General features: G+C 41.3%; 1 protein-coding gene across 2 annotated transcripts in view; it reads left to right on the top strand.

The window, feature by feature from the left end:
- Nucleotides 1-22,837, top strand: part of FBXO11 (F-box protein 11) — a 65,072-nt gene that overhangs the window by 40,845 nt on the left and 1,390 nt on the right. For both annotated transcript variants that reach the window (XM_042862244.1, XM_042862243.1), the window contains exons 8-22: nt 5,264-5,370; nt 5,457-5,568; nt 10,419-10,525; nt 10,611-10,748; nt 16,301-16,518; nt 16,795-16,880; nt 16,962-17,056; nt 17,802-17,924; nt 18,022-18,107; nt 18,458-18,534; nt 18,640-18,783; nt 20,093-20,203; nt 21,298-21,405; nt 22,235-22,343; nt 22,704-22,802. In XM_042862244.1, the coding sequence (XP_042718178.1) occupies nt 5,264-5,370; nt 5,457-5,568; nt 10,419-10,525; nt 10,611-10,748; nt 16,301-16,518; nt 16,795-16,880; nt 16,962-17,056; nt 17,802-17,924; nt 18,022-18,107; nt 18,458-18,534; nt 18,640-18,783; nt 20,093-20,203; nt 21,298-21,405; nt 22,235-22,343; nt 22,704-22,802 (1,720 nt within the window). The remainder of the gene's footprint in view (nt 1-5,263; nt 5,371-5,456; nt 5,569-10,418; nt 10,526-10,610; nt 10,749-16,300; nt 16,519-16,794; nt 16,881-16,961; nt 17,057-17,801; nt 17,925-18,021; nt 18,108-18,457; nt 18,535-18,639; nt 18,784-20,092; nt 20,204-21,297; nt 21,406-22,234; nt 22,344-22,703; nt 22,803-22,837) is intronic.

The raw sequence follows: 22,837 nt of genomic DNA, 5'->3' as shown, positions 1-22,837 counted from the left end.
ATATATAACTTATCTCCAGAGTAGAACCCAGCAGTGGGAGCAAGACCAAATTAGTATCTGTCCCATTTTCTTCAGCATTATAATTTCATCTCGAGGAAGGAATGAGAACATCTAGCAGAAGGGTTCTGAAACTAGAAGTTCTTTCTCTGTTCATCTCCCAACTGTTCCTCTAAAAAAGAATCCTTTATGAAGAAGAAAATAATCTATTCTGAAAGTCTTGGGGAGTGAATACACAGTAATTCACCTGTCTGTAAATTGCGGTGCTAGAGTAGCTGTTTGCTTCTTTGTGCTTACTGTGAGCATACTAATCCTGAGCAGCACAATTGAGTGATAAGTATTTAAGTTCTCTTTGTTTGGTAGAAATTTTTGTTAAGAGGTCTTGATCTTCTTGCTTCTGTGGTGACCATAAGTCAGTTTTCATCTCTGTGCATTTTTTGAGGTTAAAAAAAAATATATATATATATATATCTCCTAAAGTGCTTATTTGTTCTGACTACCAACTGTCTTGTTCCAGAGTGAGCCTCTTTCTGGCACTTCCTGCCTGGGTGTTGTAATCTTGGAGAGAGAACTGTTTTGACCATATGAGGCAGATAGTTGCACTGTTAGTCTTAAACTAAACTGGTTCCTGCAGATCAGCAAGGTGCAACAGAATTACTATGTTAGTTTGTCAGTTCAGGGTGTGCTCATAGTACTGAGTGTGCTGAACTTCCCACTTACAGTACGTAGGTTTGTTATGGAGAGGTTTTGGAGCACGAACTGAATTCCTTTTGGATGAGACTAATCTAAGACGTGTTCCTGGAATACACTTGCTGCACTCTAGCAGTCAGTGTGCATTCAGTCAAAGGGACCAGGCTAGGACTCATCCAAAGTCACAGTTGCTTCTTCCCTGCCTGTTCTGCAGGAAACACAGTGTGGGTGTCAGCTCCTCAGCACTGAGGCGTTTAACTCTGTAGTTCCACTCCTGGTATGCTGCAGTGCTTGCCAAATGCAGGCACAGCCTTGGAGAATTAACAAAAATACTGACCTGGCTTCTGTTTCAGTTAGAGGGTGACAGTAATAGATACTAGGGCAAGAGTCATACTCTTTCAGTGTTTAAAATCCAGATCAGACTGGATCAGCTCTGTTCTAAGATATTTTACATCTCAATTTCTAGATGAAATTTGGAAGGACATCTTTGATACCTGTTTACGCTTCTGCATGCTCTCTGGCTTCTCTCAAGAAAGACCCTTTGCTACAGTAATTCTCTTTCCCTGGAATTATCTTCAGTTATTCAGAAAATCAATTTTATATGCAGGTCTTTGAAAGCAAGAGATCTGCATTGTGTATTTTTGTAATTGAATAGAGCTGTCTTGGGGAACAAAATCTCCAAAAGTAAACCAAAAATACACGATGTATTTGTTTCAGTTTCTGGCACTGCTGTCTCTTCACCTTGTCAGACCTCCCACAGTAAATGGTCAGTGTCTTTGTAGAGGGAGTCAATCTTAAATTGTCTGGAAAAGAAAACAAGTTAATGTGAAGCACCAAGCCTTGGAGATCTGCCTCTTTCCAGTTCAATCTGTGCTTTTCAGGATGATAGGGCCAACTCTCTTTTCTGTTTGTAATCAGTCTTCTTTATTGATTTCTTCTGTGGACTTGTGAAGAAGTGCAGCATTTCTAGAAAGGCACACCTCAAACTCTGGAGTTTTGTTTTCTGAAATAAGAAAAATGTTCTTACAGAATAGTGCCTAGTATTCTTGGTTTGTTCTTCTGTTTAATTCTGGTGTTTTATTTTGTTGCATCTAGGTAAATGAGGGTGGTTTGCAAGGAAGCCTTTGGTGAAATTATCGTAGTGATAACATCAGAGTATCCTGGGTTGGAAGGGACCCATAAGGATCATTCAGTCCCAACTCCTGGCTTCATGCAGAAACTAACTAAAAATTAAACCCTATGTCTAAGAGCACTGTCTAAAGACTTCTTTAACTCTGGCAGACTTGGTGCTGTGACCACTGCCGTTGACTGACTAGCAGCCCCAAATATTGTTGGCCTTTTTGGCTATGAGGGCACACTGTTTATTCATTCAGCTTGCCATCAACTGAAACCTCCAGAGGCCATTCCACAGGAATGCTCTGCAGCTTCTCATCCTCCAGTCTGTTCATTCGTCCAGAGTTGCTCCATTCCAGGTGCAGAATCCAGCCCTGCTTTTGCTAAACTTACGTAGTTGGTGATTGATTGCCTGGCACTCCTCATTTGTGAACATCTCTGCAAGGTCTCTACTCTTCAGGGATTCGACAGCTCTTCTTAGCCCAGTATCATCCACAAACTGGCTTTGCTTGCATTTGAGTCCTGCATCCAGGCTACTTTTAAAAACATTAAAGAGAACTGGCCCTAAAATAGATCCCTGGGAACCCCACTGGTGCCTGATGTAACTCAGCTTACTATAACCATTTGAACCCAACCCACATTATGTGCTTGGCTAGCTGTATGCTGGACATTTTGTCCAGAGGGATACTGTAAGAGAAAATACCAAAAGCTGTGCTGAAATGGGAAAAAAATAAAATAACAGCATATACTGCCTTCCCTTGGTCAACTAACTGGTGACCTTGTTGTGAAACAAATTACTAACGTGGCTTATCTAAACCATCAAGTAGAAAGCAAGAGTAGAAGTCCTGTTCTGATGCATCTAGTTCAGTGGACAGAAATGCCTATTAACTTCTTAATAAATAAATATTAATATTTTTTAGGTTTTGGAGGGGTGGACATGGGAAAGTAGTAGGTGAAGGGGAGTCAGCTATATGCAGGAGTGCAGGACTTCTGTGGAGTTCTCATGTCACTCAAGATGGCAAAATTCCCCTTAACTGCTTCAGCAGTTATCCATATATGTATCTTTATCTGAAAGTCTTTATTTCTGTTTTTGCCCCGTATTGTGGGAGGCAGGGCTTTCATTTTTCCACTTGATTTAAATAATGTGCAGATAAGTGAAAAGGGAATTATTGAAGGATTTTTCCAGTAAAGGAAAAACAGTAGCAACAATAAGAACAGTAACTGTAATTTTAAGGATAGTAAAATCTAAAATGGTGAGGAGTGTCACAGTTAAATACTTTCTGTGTTCAAAAAAAGTCTTCTCATAGCCTGAACTCCTTTTCAGGTACCTGTTCTGCATCTTTGAACTGGAAATACATTTGACAAATTTAGTGCTGTGCTCTTCATTGTGGATTTTGTAGAGTTCAGAATCTGGGAGGATCTCAGCATTTTGCCTGTTACGATTGCAGAGGGTCTTAACAATTACATTCTGCAGAATCTGGTGTTATTTCCTGTTAATGCACTGAAAGCTGAAATAGTTTAATACATTTTCAGAAATTAAAGAACTCTGATGCTGCATCCAGTTAATTTTTTAATATTTAAATTAATTTATTTTTTAAAATGAGCAGTCTCTTATTTATAGGCTTTCTGTTAAGCTTTCTAAAATAGTTTCATTTTCAGCCCTTATGCTGCAGTCGAACTGATCCTGTGGAATGTTGACTCTCTTAGACTTGGCAAATGGACTTCTTTGCTTGATTATGAAATTAATGGCCCTTTTCTTTGTCTTTCCCTTTCTTATATTGGTTTATCTTTTCTAAGGTGATCTGAGCCAAAAATTGAAATAGAGATATTTCTCTGAATAATTATTTTGCAAAGATTAAGTTGGAGCATAATATTTCTTTGATTCATTTAAAATGAAGCCAGTGCTTTAACAAGTCCCCTTCCCTTTTAAGCCTTTTCCTGGTGGATCATCTGAACATACTGGTCTTACTAATTGGCATGTTCCATAATGGGTGTTCTGGGACCACCCAAACTCAGACCTGTAAGTTAACTCTTGTGCTGAGAGGAAGGAGATACCTGTAGTGAACAGCATGTGAGTGCACGGCTGTGCTTAGCACTGCATTTACACTATGGTGAGAAAACATCCAATAGATAGATATGTTACCAGGCCACACAAAATTGTTTTGTATGGTGATACAAGGCCTCTTTTAGTTATTGTCTGGTAGTGAGTGAATAGTGGTATGAAGAGCTAGACTACCTTAAAACATTTGCTGTAGTGAAAGCAGAGATCTGGCTTTTAGATAGTGAGAACAAGCTGGATAATGATGTAAATATTGCTTCATTCTGACTGGCACCTTTCTGCCTGAGTGATAAAGAACAGGACATACCACTTGTCTCTTCTGGTGTCAACAGACAACAGAAAAATCTGCTGGTGAGAAATCCTGTGCATAGGCTCTTCAATAAAATAGAAAATTGAGGGCAAATCTGTCTGTATTTTGCATATCTCTTGTTTCAAAATTGGTTGCGACTCTCAGCCATTCCCATAACTTATTTGCTGTAATTTGTGAAACTTGAATGTTTGCATTTCATACATTGAGGAAGGATTGCTCTAGCTTGCATATTTAATGTGCAGTTTTGAATTAAACAGTCTCTTGCTTGTGAATGAGTATCACTGTAAATTTACACCATTCTTAAGACTGATGTTAACTTGTGCTCCCTCTGCTGGCTTTTGCAGTGCATATGTAAGCGTGTTCTGCCTTTGGCTTAAGGATGAAAATACAGCAGAGCCTTGCTGTTAATGTGGGAAATCAGTCTGCAGAGTATGGGAACATGGAAATGAACTATTTTGGAAACCTTCTGTATGCTTTCAGAAGTAGAGCTCAGTCTTGTTGTACAAGATTTTCTTGTAAATAATAATGAAGAAACCACTTCAACTCTGAGAGGTGTTGAGAGTCATTGCTGATTACTGAGATCATAAGCAGATTACTAATTTGTTGTATAAATTGGTTTAAATTAGTGATGAAATGCATGTATTCAGGTTTAAGAAAAGAGTTTTAAATACCAAACTAAGCTATGTTTGGTAAGAGAATTACAGTGCCTCTAGACTAGAATCTGGGTTTGTTGAACTGTGTAGTTTCTATACAGAAAGCGTGCTGGTATTTTGCAGCTAGTGGTTTTTTTCCTTGTACAAATGTTCAGTTTGTACCTTATTTTAATGAGGAGCTATTTTCCTAGATATTCCAACAAACTAGAAGTCAGAAAAACTAGCTCTGTGTAAGAGAAGATTTTCTTATGCTGCTAGATACTGGGTTGGTACAAGATTGTTAGGCTACTTTTTTCATCATCTTTGAAATATTTATGTTATTCCATGATTTCTATGTTCCAGAAATAATGTTCATTTTCTTCTGTTGTTGCCTTGAACAGAATTCTTTGAGGACCTTTTTTCACCAGCATATGCTAAAAACTTAGATTTCATATTTTGCAGCTCCTGGAAAAGTAGCAGATAAGGTTATAATAGAAAACACTAGAGATTCCACCTTCGTTTTTATGGAGGGTTCTGAAGACGCCTATGTTGGATATATGACAATCAGGGTAAGAATCTGAAACTCGAGTGGAGCTTTTAATAATCTCATCTTAATGCCTGAGCCAATAGATGAATGCTTGTTTTCCTTTTCCAGTTCAATCCTGATGACAAATCTGCTCAGCACCACAATGCACACCACTGCTTAGAGATCACCGTGAACTGCAGTCCAATTATAGATCACTGTATTATTCGAAGTACTTGTACAGGTTAGTGGGCTTCTTATTGTTTGAGATTGACACTGCTTGGTGCTGACTAATCTAACCCGAGAGTGTGTGAAAGCAGCACACAAATTGTGACTAATGTTGACATGTTTCTTTTCTTTTTTGTGCAGGTATTCATTACAGAGCTTTAAACTTCTTTAACTTTCAGTGACATTATTACCAAGATGTGGGTCCAGAACCTTTGCTATCATGTCTACTTGGCCTTCCATTTGAGTCACTGTGGACTCATTGGGCAGTTAGTTTAAAACCTGAACAGTCACAGGAGAGTGTTTATACAAAACTTACTTGTTTCTGGTTTGCATTACTGTAGCTGGCAGGAGACAGCATTTGAAGGGGGCATATGTGGGACCTTTGCATTAGATTCATTACAGCGTGCATTGTTGGAATTTGATGACATTAAAACTGTTTGTGAGCTATAACTCTTCTGCTAAGTTCTCTTTCCTGTCAGGAGTGGAGAGGATTTAATGTGTGCTAACTATAAGTTGCTAGCTATACTGACAGAAGAAATACATGATGTGAATGGCTAAACACTCATTTCACCATCAGGGATAATGAGAAATTTAACCATCAGTAGAATAGAATCAGGAAAGAGAGGGTCAGAGGCAGTGAAGGTCTGGGAGGCATTGTGACAGCTATGGGCACTGGAAACAAGACATGGCAATTCACAAGAAGACATAGCAAGTTTTGACATGTTCAAAGACAAGCAGGTAAAGTATAGTTGGAGAATTGGAAAAAAGAGGTGAACAAGAATGGAGATACTGAGTCTTTGCATGGAAACCACAATATAAACTTTAGATATCTAAGTTCAGGTGGCAAAGTGGAATGAATCTACACAGCAGGCTGTGCATAACAGTTGCTCAGCTCAACATTGAGGCAGGGAAATTAGCAGATCTTCAGCTAGACGCAGACTATTTTTCTGGTGCGAACAGGAAATCCTCCAGGGAGCTGTAATGAGGACAGTGGAAGGAGTCCTTTGACTGTGCCTCTCAGAGGAAGACATGTTCTTGCTTAGAGGTTTCAGGTTGTAAAACTCTACCACAGTTATGAATAAAGCAGCTCTGCTTCGCATTGCCATCTGTTTTATGGGGGACGGATAGCTATTATGGGAAAGTGATAAGAGATGAAGAACAAAGGACAGCTAGCTACTCTCAGTACATTGACTTCTTTAATTTTACCTTTTTTTAAACTTAAATGCTGGGAATTTCAAGGATGTGAAATAAGTTTGTTCTTTCTATTTCCCTGCATAACCCATAAATGGGAGGAATTAAAATAATTTATTGGACTCCCTTAAACTTCCTTTGAAAAGCATCCTAAAGAGTTGCATGGTTTCATATTGGAATGTGTTTATCTGTAAGTTAGTAGGTCTTGATGTTTTTGTGAAAAATGTTTGTAAAAGTTGTTTCAATTTTTCCTGGCCAGTGTTATGACAAGCCATTTCTGATAATTTTGTCCTCTTCAGCCCACTGGATTGCTGAATTTTGGATGCACTGTATTTGTTTCTCTGCTCTGAAGTCAACATTTCTGGTCAATTTTGAAGGCAGTGCATAGGCTGTGCTGTCAACGCTTATTGATTATTAATTTTTATTGACTTTTTAATTCTACCAAGCCTTGCTATAACCTACTCAGGAAGTATTGAGTGCGTGTAAAAAAGGTAGGAAGAATGGCAGTCTGCCAAAAAAGGCATTTACTGTTCCCAGTCAGTGGCATCTCTGAAATATTGGTCCATAAGCATTCAAAATCTCTCTCCTCGCACATGCTTGATACCCTTTCTTTGGATCTCCTAATTGCATTAAAGCATCTTTCTACATTGTTATATGTAAAGTTCTTAATGTATGTAATATGTCTAAATGGGAGCTGTGTGAGTAATTTCAGCTGAAGGTCTCTTACTGCCAGTCCAAAGCATCTGTGAATCAAAGTTTAAGTGGCAAGATTCTGAGTCCAGATATTCTGCATTAATTGCAGAGGAAATCTGTGTTAGTTCTCATCTCGATAGGTAAAAACAGAAATTGATGGAAGAGAGCCTCATTTATTTATTCAAGTGTTGCTCAGGTGTATGCAGTTATTATATTCCGGGTTAAGAACAAATAAATAAAGCCTGAACCAGTAATATATATGCTTAGCACTCTTGAAGTACCAATTTCACACAACAAATAAGTCCACTGAAGTGAGTCAGAATAAAGATTGCATTTTTTAATAATCAAAATGTGAAAAGAGCAATACTTCCAGAGCATTTTACTGAGTTCCCAAAAATGCAGATAATACAAGTAGGCAACAAGTAAGAAATGCCAGAAACTGTAGTAAATCCTTCCCCTCAGCAGAACACGAGCCTTCCATTGAAATGGAGATTCTTTCCTTCTGAGGAGGGGAAGGCCCCAAAAAACAAGAGGACAAATGAGTTAGGACAGCTCAACTGGGAAAGAAGGTTTCAGTAGAGATGCTGGTCTGTCATAGATAAAGAAGAATTTGGATGGCAAAGTGTTGTGTAATTTTTGTTCCATATTTAATGAGAACAGGTAGGAATGATAAATGTGCTCGTACCCTAGAGGGATGGTGAAGTATGTTCCACTCTGACAGTAAGAGTGGATGAGGTTAAACAGCTGTAAAAACAGGCCTTCTAAAATCACAAGGACTTAAAAAGCACTGGCCAGAATGTCTTCTGGACTCCTGTTATGTATCAACAGGAACTTGAAGCCTGGGTTAGGTGATGTATGACCCTGTTGGAGAAGATGGGAGAAGGCAGGCGTAGCAGGAGCTAAATGGGATGAAATATGGCCTGCAGTGCTACTTATTGATCCTAGATGGAATGAGATAGTGAATGCAGGGTTTGGTCAATCCGTAATTAAAATTTATTAATCAAAGGAAATTTATGTCTACTTACAGATAGCTTTAATGGTTGCATTGCACTTAGCATTCTTGATGACTTGTTTTGAAGAAGGTAGCAGTCGTAGTGTAAATGCGTGGATCCCTGAAAGATACTTGACTTCATCTTGCACTACTTCAAGCACTTGAATTCTACAGAACTAACAGAGCACACATCAAGTAGATTTTAAATAACTTGTAGGGTTGTTGGCTACTTTGTTGCTGTTTCAAAGATGGCCACTTGACTTTAAGCTACTAACATTGTCAGTGTCTTGCAGAGAAATAAAAGGTGTACTGATGGGATTTGTAGGTGATGATGATTTAGGGTGTTACAAATGAGGAGGAGGATGAGCTGCTAGACCCTTTTTGGAAGGTAACTCTCATAATGTTTGTGTTAATGTGGGTAAGTGCAAGTAACTAGGAACAAAAGCCTGTTGTAAGTGATAAATCTCTATCCTGGGAAGCTGTATTCCTGGGAAAGCTGTAAGAATCACTGCAGGTGAGGAGTTGAATATGAGCTTGTCGTGTGGCCAGAAGAACCAGTGTCATCCTTCACTGCATCTGTGGGGATATGGAGGAGGAATAGAGAGATTGTATTACACTTCTTATTCCTGGTTCAGATCAGGTCCTGGTGTCCATAACAACATAATGAAATGTTAGGAGCAGTTCGATGAGAAGTCCTGAAAGATAAAGGAGAAGAATTCATTCGTAATGAAGAACACACTGACCATAGCGTGTTACTTAGTGAAGGAGTTGGCTGAAGGAATGCTTTTCTTGCACAAAATTCATACATTCATTGGTTCTCTTTATGCTAATGTATCCATAACCAGTAACTGGATACTGAAGCTGGAGAAATTAAATTGAAAAATTAAAATGTAAATTAACAGGGTAATGAGTCTGTAACTAGCTAATAAGCTTTATGGTCTTTTCTCAGTTGTTGAAAATCTTGAAATCGATATTAAATGTATCTCTAAAAAATACATGCTGAAGCTCCAGCTACAAGAATTGAAGCAGGAATTAATTCAGGGAATCCTTACTGTGTTCATAAGGTCAGACAAGACAAAATAATTTCTTCAGGATTTAAAAAAAAAAAGCACAGTCTTTGTGATACTACACTTGAAGATAATATGAAAGCTTACTAATGGGGCATGTGCTGGCTTGCTGATTTAATGGTGTTTACTTGAGAGGAAGGTGTGCGTTATGTAGGCCAAATAATGCTTAGATGAAATCTTTCCGTTCAGAAATCACTGTAAATCTGCCACTGATTTTAGGGGGAGCAGAGTTTCATGTTTCATCCTTCATGGAGTTGAGAGAGTTGAACTGAGCTGATGAATTCTCAAGCAGTTTTGAGCCCCAGCAGCCTCAAGTTTGTTGTCTGGGTAGTAGTGTAGTAGTTGATGTCATCCAAGGGGCTGCAGCAAGGAGCTTTCAGATTCAATTGTGTGTCTTGTGTGTGGTTCTGTACTTCATGCCTGTCTCCTGCTTGTCTTGAGCGAGACAGTACGACTTTGCATGCTGCAAAAGGACGGTTTGGTTGTGCTCCTTGATGTGGCCTGTTGTGAAAGTTACAATGAAATGAAAATAAGGCAGCGATTATCATTAAAATTGTATTTATTTCTGTGGTCTTTTGTCTGTCGTAAGCCGTTGGCATACAGTGGGCCTAATGTGGGCAAATTACTGAGCAAGAGCTTTCGTAAACATGAGTTATTATTTCAACCATTGTGAGTTCTGGCAGTCGGATGCGGCTGTGCAGCATGGAGAAGGGATTTTAAAAAGCAACTCTTAGTTCAGTTTTTGCATCTGCAGAATGATGACATGGGTGTTTTTCTGCCAGTGGCTTCCAGGGTTTGGCACTGCGCATGCCTCAGCCTTTAAAAATATCAGTTCACTCTTAACTTTTCTTGCAGCGGCGCTGCCAGACTATTTATAAATATGCTCTGCTCTGACGCTATGGTAACTGTTCTGTTTTCTTCCAGTTGGCTCTGCAGTATGCGTTAGTGGCCAAGGAGCCTGTCCTACTATTAAACACTGTAACATCAGCGACTGTGAAAATGTTGGGCTTTATATTACAGACCATGCACAGGTATTTTCTGTCAAAATTTCCTTACTTTGATGCAATTGTTGACTGTTCCCGATTCCCATCTTAATTTACCTGTTCTATTTCCTAGGGAATATATGAGGACAATGAGATCTCCAACAATGCATTAGCAGGGATTTGGGTTAAAAACCACGGAAATCCCATTATCAGGCGGAATCACATTCACCATGGACGTGATGTTGGCGTTTTCACTTTTGACCATGGCATGGTAACGCTTTATTTTCTTCTTTTGAAGAAAGAAACGTAGACCTTGAGTAGCTGAAGTCTTCAGGTCTTGTCTGTTATCAAGTAAATGTTTAAAAGAAACCTGCTTTTACATGTCAACAGATGTTTTAAAATCTGCCTATGGCAGCTTCTTTTGTCCTTGTGTGGGCAACTTCACTTTAAAGACAGCTCTAGCTGGAAGGGATGTAGGCAAACGTTTTGCAGATGATTTACAGCCTCTTAGATTGAGTGATGTTGATGTGATAAAATGCCTTTTGAAATAGGATGCACATGGAAGGCTTAGATTTACACTATCACATACATTTGCTTGTGAAACTGACAAAAAAATGTTGTAGGATTCTGTACCCTCAGTAAGGTGCCAGAAGATACAAAAACATAATATAATGTGGACTCTTACATTGGCTCTGTTCTAACGTTCCAGCTCTGAAGCAGAGCATGCCCAGCTTGCTTCAGCATTCAGATGTTCTTTAATGAGAATGTTTGTGTGGAATGAAGGTGATACCTTCCATGTACGTGCAAGGTAGTGAGTAATCAGTGTGCATAGCCCTAGAAATAGAGAACAGGATGGATTTTTGCCATTGGAATAAAAAATTATTTGCTTGTTTGTTTCTGGCAAAATACTGCATGTCTTCCACACAGTGCCAGATCATCCTTTTTCCTGCTTGGATGCCAAACTTGTAATTCTCTGCATCCAGCTGACAAAAACGGCAGTTTTTTTTCTGGTCACTTTTTTCTTTAGTTAGGAATGCAAACGTGGGCTGCACATTGGAAGTACAGAATGTGATTAAAGTACAGTGAACAAAATGCCAGACCAAATGAGGGCTACTGAGGTTAATGCTGCTCGCTTTTAGATCAAGTGTAGTAACAAAATCAACGTGATTTTGGATTTCCTCTAGCACAGAATTTGATTATCTTGCTGCAGGAGTTGGATACTGCTTGGCAGGGATTGCATATACCTCTTGTTATAGAAAATAATAAACTCTCTGGCCACTTGCTTTGGGCTTCCAGTTTTAATGGTGCTGTAGATAAATAGGTGCTGCTGTAATGAAAGCCTTCCTGTAACAGGCTTGATTTCAGAACGCTGCTGGAGAATGAGGTCAGCCAAACCAAATACATGTGTCACATGCTGTGGGATAGTGCTGCATCTTCCTTTCCATACATTTTGTTCCCAGCCTTAATACCTGACAAGGTGCCTGACCAGCTATGGCTGAATGTGTTAGGCCTCTTCTTTGTCAAGGCTGTAATTGGACTTGTTATGTTACATACTCACTCTTTGCAAGTAAATTTCTGTAGTCATCTGAGTTGTTATTTTGTTGGTAGATGTTACTCAATTTTACAAGGAAGAAAAAATAATACTTGTAAAAATGCAAGCACTGAACACCAGTGGCTTTGAGTGGCTGAGAAAAACAACTCCCAGGTCACTGTTACAAACACAGCTTGGGTGTAAAATGTACCTCTGTTTTCTCATTTCGTTGTCTCACTTTATCTTCTGACCTTTGGATCCCCTGTTCCTTCCATATCCCCCGTGTATTTCATCTCACTGTCACACGCTCCGCCCAGATTTAGTAGGTTCAGTTGTCTAACTAAAATAATCGTTTTCAGTTGTACTCACTGAATGCTTGCTCCAAATAAACAGTAGTCCAGCATTTTAAAGAAACTAAATGCATCAATTCAGCCACTAGGTTGCCTTAACTTTCCTCTTGAACATGAGGTTCTTCTGTGTTGGAGCAGCGTTGGCCAGCTATCAGGTGCCTACTGAATAAAATAAGGTATTTACTTTGGGAAATGAATTTCTGTAATTTCAATAAATAATGAATGTAACTATGGCAAGAAAAGAACATAGCAAGCTTTCAAAAAATTCAGTGTATTTTATAAGGAAAAAAAGAGGATAGTTCTAGAAGATGCAAATTTTGATCCCTGCATATTGTTAGGCTCAGTTAATTATGGGTCTTTCTTCCTTTTGTTAGCATGTTCTCCTGCCCTTGTAGGTGCTTGTTCTGTTTGCTGATTGAGTTTTTGATATTGGTGATCTGGAAATAGTAGTAACAGAAGATGCACTGTGTATGGAAGAAACTAATGAGGCCTTTCTTCTTTCTACCCGGGTTGCTGGGGAAGTAGAAGTAGGAATAGAGGAGTAACACAGTACGAGTTGTAGCATTTGACTTGCAGTTTCCTGGTCTCAGCGTAGGCTGGTCAGGACACCTGCTGCAGATACTGTTTGCTGCTGGCACAAGCCTCCTGCCTGGAGAAGAGGAGACTTGGGGATCTCCCAGTGTATGTAAATCCTTGAAGGTGCAGAGAAGCCAGAGCTGGGCTCTTTCCAGTGGTACCCGGTGACAGACAAGAGGCAGGGAGCACAAACTGGAACACAGGAGGCTTCCTCTGACTACCAGGAAGTATTCCTGCGCTGTGTGGATGCTGGAATACTGGCACAGTGCTGGAGAAGCCTCCCCAGCTGCTCTGGGGGTTCCTGCTGGAGCAGGTTTGGAGCAGATGGACCCAGAGGCCCCTGCCAGCCTTAGCCATCCTGTGGGACTGGCGTTCTTCTTGTCAATGGAAGGCCGGGCATAGTGGAATTCTGCTGTTAGGTACTTCTCTTGCATTCTCCATTACATCCTGGGGTACATAGTTGCTCTGTGTTGGACGAAGTGGTACCCACACAGAACTCCCTTTTAGCAACATATGCGTGTGTTAGTAGGGTTGCATTCATACACATTTGTGTAAGTTTTTGCTTTATTCCATATGTTCTAGGGATGTACTTGTGTGGCCATTTTGTAAAGGGTACTGACAAGCCTAAGATGTTACATCTTAATTTTATGTTATCTGAGGGTTTGGAGCTTCATCTAAGCTGTATTGATGTGTTATATAAGCACTCCTAATCCATTTCAGTGTATGTCCATAAACCTCTCCGAGACATGAATATGCTCTGAAACATGTAATAAAGTGAATTCAGCTGGAGGAAGCCTGGTGAGGGAAAGTGCTTCTGTAGCTTCTAAAGGAGAGCTTGTGAGTTGGCTGAAAGTCTGCTAGGAGAAGCTTCTGATTTAAGTCCTGAAGTCTGGAATTAAGTGTATGGGTACTGAACAGTTTTAAAAAGAAAAATAATAATGAAACCAGACTGCATTCACTCGATTCATTTGAAACAACAGTATTTGATCTGTTTTCTTACAGCTAAACTGTGTATTCCAGTGCTATGATAGAAGCAAAGTGGAGTCCAAAGACCTTTTCCTTTTTATGCAAAAAGTGGCACCTTAATGAAAACGCATGAATAATAGTTATCTCAGCTAAAAATATGAGGAGTGATCCTCTTAAGTCTCACATGGTAACTGCGACTAGAGGCTTGGAAATGTTATGTGCAGTGTGATGCAGTCTTTGTGATACATGGAGTTTGAAGGAAAAAAAGGGAGAAGTGCAGTAACACTGGCCTGTGTGCTTGGGAAGCACTTCAATAAGCAGGTCAAATTTTTAACAACATCCAATCATTAAGAATGTTCCAGTTCCACTGTGGAAATGCTTCAGAACCTTAGTTGTGAGGTTCTCGATCAGGCTGCTGGAACAGGTTGTGAGATGAGATCACTGCGGAGTGGAAATAGCCTTTAAGCAGCACAGTGTCTTCCAGATAAAAATCCTGCATGCAGTTGAGTAGGTTTCCATAGAATCATGGAATGGCTTGGGTTGGAGGGGACCTCAAGGGTCATGTAGTTGTATTGACAAGCACTAAATGAGATACAGCTCAGGCTGCCCAGGGCCCATCCAGCCTGGCTTTGAGGGATGGGGCAGCCACAGCTCTGGGCAGCAGTGCCATCTCCATCTCAGTGAAAAATTTCCCCCAACATCTAACCTAAATCTCCCCTGTTTTAGTTTAAAACCATTCCCCTTTGTCCTGTCACTATCCAGCCGTGTATAAAGTTGGTTTCCCTCTTGTTTATAAGCTCTCTTTCAGCATTGGAAGGCTGCAGTGAGGTCTCCGTGGAGCCTCCTCTGAACCAGCCCAGATCCCTTAGCATGTCTCCATAGGAGAGGTGTTCCAGTGCTCTGAGCATCTTGGTGGCCTTTTCTGGATCCTTTCCAAAAATTCCACACCTTTCCTGAGCTGGGGACTCCAGGTGTGGGCACAGTACTGCAGATGGGGCCTCACAAGGTGGGGTATCTGTAGTGTTTCCCTTTTTCCAGTCACTGCAGACTCCACTCCTTTGTCCCTGAGGACGGTTTCCCAGGGGATCCCATCCAGGGGATTTCTTAAATAGCCTGAAGTTTGTTCTCCTGAAATTCGGGGTTCTGACTTTTGTTTTGGCTAGACCTGTCCTCCTCTAGATCACCATCTGCACCAGGGCATGCTCACTGCAGCCTTCAGTCCCAGGAGTTCCTGTGTGCTGGTGAGCACCAGGTCACCGCTTGTGACTGTGAAGTGGGACAAGTACGTTGCAGTGCCAGATTCTTACCCTGCACGCTATTTTCCCGTGGGTTTCTGTACCGCAGTGCCAACTCTGAGAGGTTAAAGAGTGCTTTGTTTTTCACTTCCAAGTTCTCAGCCTGCTTTTTGTCTTCCGATGCCTGTGAAACTTAACCTCTTCTTCCTAAACCAGCCACGTTCTGCCGAGCGCTGAGCCTGCAGGCAGGGGCCCAGCAGCAGCCCTCCCTGCCACACACAGATGTCTCTTGCCAGGTGCCAGAGACAAGATACCAGATGGAATGGTGGTGGGCCGCTGTATGCAAACAGCAGAGAACCTTCAGTTGTCTGGAAGAATGAGCTGAAGTAATTTTATGATGTTGAAATGGAGCCCTAAGCATAAGGCTTCGTTTTCCTTGTTCCCAAATGAGAAGGCATTCTTCAAAATATTTCAGATCTGGTAATTTTAAAGGAGTGTTCATACAGTCCAGAATGTAAACGAAGCTTATGCTGGTCTCTCTGTAGAATGCATAAAAATTCCGTTGGCCTTTTGTAGCATATAGCAGATTTTTCCTTGGCCCTAAAAAGAGAGGGTTTGTTTTGCATTGTGAATGTGGATTATTTTATGCTGCTTTTGTGCTGTCTTTATAAAATCCACCTACTCTCAGACAGAGGCTATTCCAGACTTAGGCACATTTTTCTGACCTTTTGTTTTATTTCAAGAGTATAGCATCAGTAAACCCTTAAGAAAAAACATTCTTTTTTGTTTTTTAATTTCATTTTTAAAGACCTGTATTTTTTAAACAGCTGATAGGAAATATCTGCATTTCTGTAATGGTGTGATCTTTGAAAGAGAGAAGGAAGAAGGCCCTCCTGGAGTGCAGAAGAAAAACACTTGGAAAAAGAAAAGCAGTGAACAAAATCACATCATAGCCCTAATTTATTTCAAAGCAGTGTCTGTTAGAGTAGATGGAACAAAAACAAGTACACAAGCTGTTTTAATTAACCAAATAAGTACTTTGTCAATTCAGGTGTTGTTCCCTCTTAAATAACAGTGGTGTTGGGAAGGGAGGGAACATCAGAGCATTCAGCCTTCACTTTACAAAGGATATTTACAGGAAACTTTGTATGTTCTGTGTCTGAAGGGTTATTTTGAAAGCTGCAACATCCATAGGAACAGGATAGCAGGTTTTGAAGTGAAAGCATACGCCAATCCGACAGTGGTTCGGTGTGAAATCCATCATGGCCAGACCGGGGGCATCTATGTCCATGAAAAAGGAAGAGGACAATTCATAGAGAACAAAATCTATGCAAACAACTTTGCAGGTGTTTGGATTACCTCAAACAGTGACCCAACAATAAGGTATTGATGTTTCCCTGCTTAGTGGCGAAGCTTTGGTGGGAATGGGAAATGTGCAACTTTATTTTCTTTATTGTTACTGAACTATGAATGTTTATGTGTAAAAATGAAATGGCTGTCTGTGTTTGGCTGTGCGTGTACTTGAAGTGGGTATTTCTTGAAAAGCCACAAAACAAAGATTCTGTCTCTGTTTTGTTTCAACTCTGAGTGCTGTGCAGTCCTAGACACTGGGTATTGTATAGCACTGTACAATTCCACAACTGTTATCTTGCTTCTTAGGGGCAATGCAATTTTTAATGGGAATCAAGGTGGTGTTTATATCTTTGGTGATGGAAGAGGCCTTATTGAAGGAAATGACATTTATGGTAAGCTGCTTTTCTTACTGCATCTTGGATTCGGAGAAAAATGAGCACAGAAGTTGCATTGACTGCCATTTCTGTTAACAGGTAATGCATTGGCAGGAATACAGATCAGAACAAACAGCTGTCCCATAGTTCGACACAACAAGATTCATGATGGTCAGCATGGTGGCATTTACGTGGTAAGCATTACCTGCAGGCAGGCAGGAAAACTTGCTTTCAGTTCATAGAGGCTTACAAGAGGACAGTATTGTGTGTAAAGTGCGTGCTTGTGCTTACACTGACTGCATTTCTTAGGTTGAAAAATAGGCTAGTTGTGTGAGGGTAAAGTGAGGAATAAAGTGTAGTTTTCAGCACATACGAGATCTCCTCTGGTTAAACTGATGCAGCTGTCAGTTTACCTCAACCATTTTGCATTTTGGTGAAGGAAACGTTTTCTTTTCCTACCAAAAATTGCCAGATGTTCAGCTAATGCTGCAAGTGGAGAGCTTCTGCTTCTTCTGCAGATCTAACCAGGACAGTTCACACTGAAAGTACTGCTTTCCATTTAAGCACAAGCGTGTGGTAAAGAGTTACCTTAAGAGATCTGTGCCAGCCCAGTGGATGAGGCTGGGTGTTGGTCTGAGGGGCAGCAGCTGCCAGCTCTGGCTTGGTGCTGGGGAGGTGCCTCTTCTAGCAAAAGGCAGCAATTATTTGCAAGTATTACTGCAGAACATTGAAGTGTAGTGGTTCACATGCAGAGGGTTGTTAATTTTACAACAGAGTCAAAATGGTGATGTAATGTTATTGTTTAAAAACAGTGCAGATACATACCTGCAGAGAAGGACTTCCCACAGTAAAGGAGCCATGAGGGGGTGGTGGGTAGAAGCAGCAAAAGGGTATTTGCACTTAGCAGCTGGTCTCCACTCTTACACTTCTTGTGTTCAGCATGAAAAAGGCCAAGGTGTGATTGAGGAGAACGAAGTTTACAGCAATACTTTGGCTGGGGTCTGGGTGACAACGGGGAGCACTCCGGTCTTGAGGAGGAACAGAATACATAGTGGGAAACAGGTGAGTCGTACTCAGCGTGCGGGGAGGGTGATGGAGGAAGAGCCACGGTTTGTATTTCATTACCTCCAAACGAATGATGACATTTCTCCCGTGCTAGGTTGGAGTTTATTTCTACGACAACGGACACGGCGTGTTAGAAGACAACGACATCTATAATCACATGTACTCAGGGGTTCAGATAAGGTAACGTGTATTCTCGTTGCTCTGCCTAAACAGACGCTGTGTTGTGTTATTTCATCCTTTCTTTTTAACTGCTCTTGTTGCTTCACTGCTAAAAATACCTTGTGTGGAATTCAGAATGTTGGAGCGTTGTTACGCTGCGGCTCAGCAGAAGGAACTGTCTCTAATGTAGCTGGGTATTGAGCTCTGAAGCATGTGGAAACTTAAATCTGTTTGCTGACTTGAAAATACAGCATTTTGTTAAGGTTTCAATCAGTCACATCTGTGGGATGTTTCTGTAGAGGCGCTTCCATAGTTTGGCCTTGAGGAACAGGAAGCTGTGATAAATGATTTCTTTGTATCTGTATCTCTAGAACTGGAAGCAACCCCAAAATCAGACGCAACAAGATCTGGGGAGGTCAGAATGGTGGTATTCTTGTTTATAATTCTGGTAGGTCTGTTTCTGTCATCTATCCCCAGTTGGTATTTTTCTGTGATGTTATCTTTTCCCATTTTATATCTTTTACTATTTTTTATTGTTTTTCCTACTCTCTAGGGCTTGGATTTATAGAAGACAATGAAATTTTTGATAATGCAATGGCTGGTGTGTGGATTAAAACAGACAGCAATCCTACACTAAGAAGAAACAAAATCCATGATGGAAGAGATGGAGGCATCTGTATATTTAATGGAGGAAGAGGTAATTTTTCCCTTTCTGGCATATATCAAGTGTTCTGGACAAGAGTTTTGATTTCAGTTTAAGCAGTGTCCATTTTAAAATACTCTTTAGAAATCCAGCTCTTGTCTTTTGAAGTAATAAGCTGTAACAAACATACCGTGGTGTTTTTTAGCCTTAATTACATCACTAATACTAAACTCTGTGGGAGGCAGAGGGGTAATTAATCTCATCTGAGACGTCTGTGTTGATTACTGCTTACGTCAGTGCTTCTGTCTCATCTGTAAGCTTTGCCATTTCACTGAAGGACAGTACTCAATTCAGGTTCCCTAGCCAACATCTTGCATGTGAACTTTCTGGATTTTGCCAGTGTGAAAGATTATGGGGAAAAAAAAAAAAGAAACCTTTTTAAAGGAATCATTTTAAGGTATTCCTGTCCTACAATAACCAAAATGCAAATTAAGCTTTGTATTGGCAGGCTGCTAGTTTTAGCAGCAAGTGCAGAATAAAACTAGAAGAAAATCTGAAAGTTGAAATATCTCATTTCTATAAAATTAATATGGCAGTTAGAGGGATTTTTTGTAATTGTGCATGCATTCCCACATTCCCAAATTCTGTGATGTGCAGAATGTTATGTACAGTATGCACTGAAAATTGGCCAGAGAGGTTGTGGCTGCCCCGTCCCTGGAGGTGTTCAAGGCCAGGTTGGATGGGGCCCTGGGCAGCCTGGTCTGGTATTAAATGGGGAGGTTGGAGGCCCTGCCTGTGGCAGGGGGGTTGGAGATTCGTGGTCCTTGAAGTGCCTTCCAACCCTGGCCATTCTGTCCTTGTGTGAAAGGTGTCCTCATGTGCTTATGCACTGAGGTCTTCCAGTACATAAAGGCAGCTGACAGGAGGGAGTGTGACTTTTTACGTGGGCAGATAGGGATAGGACAGGGGTGAAGGGCTTTGAACTAAAAAAGGGGAGATCTGTGTTAGATGTTAGGAGGGAATTCTTCATTCAGAAGGTGGTGAGGCCCTGGCACTGCTGCTCAGAGCTGTGGTGCCCCATCCCTGGAGGTGCCCAAGGCCAGGTTGGATGGGCCCTGGGCAGCCTGAGCTGGTGGGGGGGCAGCTCTGCCCATGGCAGGGGTTGGGGCTGGGTGGGCTTTTTAGGGTCCCTTCCAACCGAAACCATTCTGTGCTTCTGCAGTGACATTAAACTTCACTAGCCAACTTCAGTGCTATTGATGGATATTCCTCAGATGAAAGAATGAACATTCCACAGAATGGTTACAGGTTATGGAGGAAATGTTAACAGTCTGAAATCTCTGCTTTGCTGCTTCTGTAATAGGTCTTCTGGAAGAGAACGATATCTTCAGGAATGCCCAAGCTGGTGTTCTTATCAGCACCAACAGCCACCCTGTGCTAAGGAAAAATCGAATATTTGATGGCTTTGCTGCAGGTTTGTGTTGTTCAGACCAAATTTTGAGGTGTTGGAGCTTAGAGTGAGCTGTTCATTGAGCTAAATCTGTGTCTTTACCCCACATTACTGAAGGTTTTAACAAGCGATTGGGATGGCCTTCAGTCTGTTCTTGAAATAATTTTGGAATTGTAGCTAAAATACCTTTTATTGCTCATGTGTTGAGAATCAGTGCATCGTCTTCTTTCTCATTTTTCAGTGAAATACTATTTATTTCACTGTTTTATTTTAGAAGTGATGGATAAAGTTGTCTAGGAGGTATTCATAGTTTGATCTGATGGATGCTCTGTTGCTGCTTTAAAACAAGGAACCGTACAACAAATAGATTTTAGAGGGACATCCATTGCATCTCAGGTATAACCCTCATTCCACAAACTTGGAAAATGATTGAAATGAGCGTTTCTGACTCCAGAAGAAGTGAGGAACGTTTAATATTAAACGATCACACGTCTACACATCTTCCATTCCATTCCAACTAAAATTGTGTTCCTGAGTTTCTCCCCATCTTTTTTTTCAGGAGAGGGAAGTTTTCTGAGAAGGAGGCTGTAAAGGTGTTGTTTTGTGTGCAGTGGGGGGAGGGATAGGTTGCTGTCGAGAGCAGTGCAGGAGAAATGAAGGCGTGGGTGAATGATGAAAGTGAAGATTGGGATGATTTTTAGGTCCTCTTCTTGAAAATTTGTTTTTTAAAAATGTTTCCAAAAAGGTAAAGTGCATGTCCAGGAGCTTCCACGTGTACGTGAAGGTCGAGCACCCAAAAATCCTGTCCTCTGGAGAATATCTGATAATAGTACTGTTATGGTCAGATACACTGATAATGTGTTGTTACTGCTAGAAACCACGTGTGCCAACTGTAGCTCTCCAAAAGGATTCAGTGAGGATTTGAACCTCAGATTTATAGTGCTTCAGTCCCCATTTCTAACCATGTCAGTTTTCTTTTTGTCCTTGAGCTGGTGGTTAAAAAAACCCAAAACCACACAGAAACCCCCACAGCCCCACAGGGAGGTGCAGCTGCACAAAGGCCAAGGACTGACTTCTCCCGCTTTCCTTTTCTCTCCTCTGTTCCCTACCCACAACAGGCATTGAAATAACAAATCACGCTACTGCAACATTAGAAGGCAATCAGATTTTCAACAACCGCTTTGGGGGTTTATTTCTCGCATCTGGTGTCAACGTCACGATGAAAGGTGAGCCGAGCCTTTGTTGGTTGTGTTTGGTCACTTTGTGCTTTAATTCAGTGCTGGTTTGCCTTTTTATTGGACCGCTTCTTTTCAGCTTCTGGTTCCGATCTGGTCTGGCTTTGAGCTGAGTTTGTAACTAAGCGCTTGGGCTGAGGGCTGTAAGCCAAGCTGAGCCCTGTGAGATTTTTAGACGGATAGCCAGAACGTTCTAAAGGTAACTTAAGGTTTTCCAGTCATGTAGATGTGGTTATTAGGTCTTCTGTCTCTGAGCTGTCACTGGTTCCGAGCGGGTGAGATGGTCACTGCACATCTCTACTCCATGTTCTAAGCTAGGATAATGGGAAGTCTTCTGTCACAGCTCTGAAAACAGATGTCCAGTAAAGAAGCACACCTCTCTCAGCTCTTGGGATCTGGAAGCGTGGATGTTCACAATCCCAAAGCACTTTTTCAGAAAATAGGAGCAGTTTACAGGCAGCCAGTTCCAGTGTCTGATGAAGTGTGCACAAGATGGGATCTAGCCTGTCTCTAGCCATCCTGCACAAACCAGTTCACCAAGTATTCAACAAGGGCGGGTCAGAAGTTTCATGCAGTCCATGCACAGAGGAGCAGTCTTGGTGGGCTGAGCGCTGCACTGCATTGTCTGAGCACCTTCCCTGCCTTTGAGCAGCTGTCTTGCATCAAGTCATTCATGTGCAGAAGTGCCAAAACTAAAACACAGACATAGAACTAACTGTTCCTAATCATTTTAGGCCTTAAAAGGTGGGAAAAAAACGACTTGGATGTCTTTGAAAAGTCATTGACTTAGTGTGCTTGTTTTTTCTTTTCCCCCGAACAGATAACAAAATAATGAACAATCAAGATGCCATAGAAAAAGCTGTCAGTAGAGGCCAGTGTTTATATAAGATATCCAGTTACACCAGCTATCCCATGCATGACTTCTACAGGTAACAGTTTCCTTCCTGCCCACAGCAGGGTTCCTCAGACAAGTCCCCTCCTTCCTTCAGCAGGGCCCCTGGAAGTCGCCATGTGGGTAACACACAGACGCGTCTCTCAGTTGCGAGAGAAGAGATGCAGTCAGGTTCCGTGGCGCTGAGGAAAACGGGTGGTTGCCACGAACCTGAGCCCTAAGGCGGCACATGGCAGAGCTCCTTTCCCAAAACGCAGCCGGGAGCTCCCAGTTGCTGTGCAGTTCCCAGCTGTTCGGCTGCTGTGTGCGTCCTTAAGTGCTGCTCTGCCCCCACGTCCTCCCCAGCCCCATCCCAGCCCGCTGCGGTTCAGTTCATGCCCGGTGTGTCTCTCCCCAGGTGTCACACCTGCAACACCACGGACCGCAACGCCATTTGTGTGAACTGCATTAAGAAGTGCCATCAAGGACATGACGTAGAATTCATTAGACATGATAGGTATGTTTCCTGCGAGCGTGTCGAGCTCTCTTGAT

This window comes from Lagopus leucura, unplaced genomic scaffold (genome assembly GCF_019238085.1).
Source record: "Lagopus leucura isolate 7727_CA_CO unplaced genomic scaffold, USGS_WTPT01 Super-Scaffold_73, whole genome shotgun sequence".
NCBI classification, from domain to species: Eukaryota; Metazoa; Chordata; class Aves; order Galliformes; family Phasianidae; genus Lagopus; species Lagopus leucura.
Note: the sequence above shows the minus strand (reverse complement) of the source record. Positions and strands in the feature narration are given on the sequence as shown.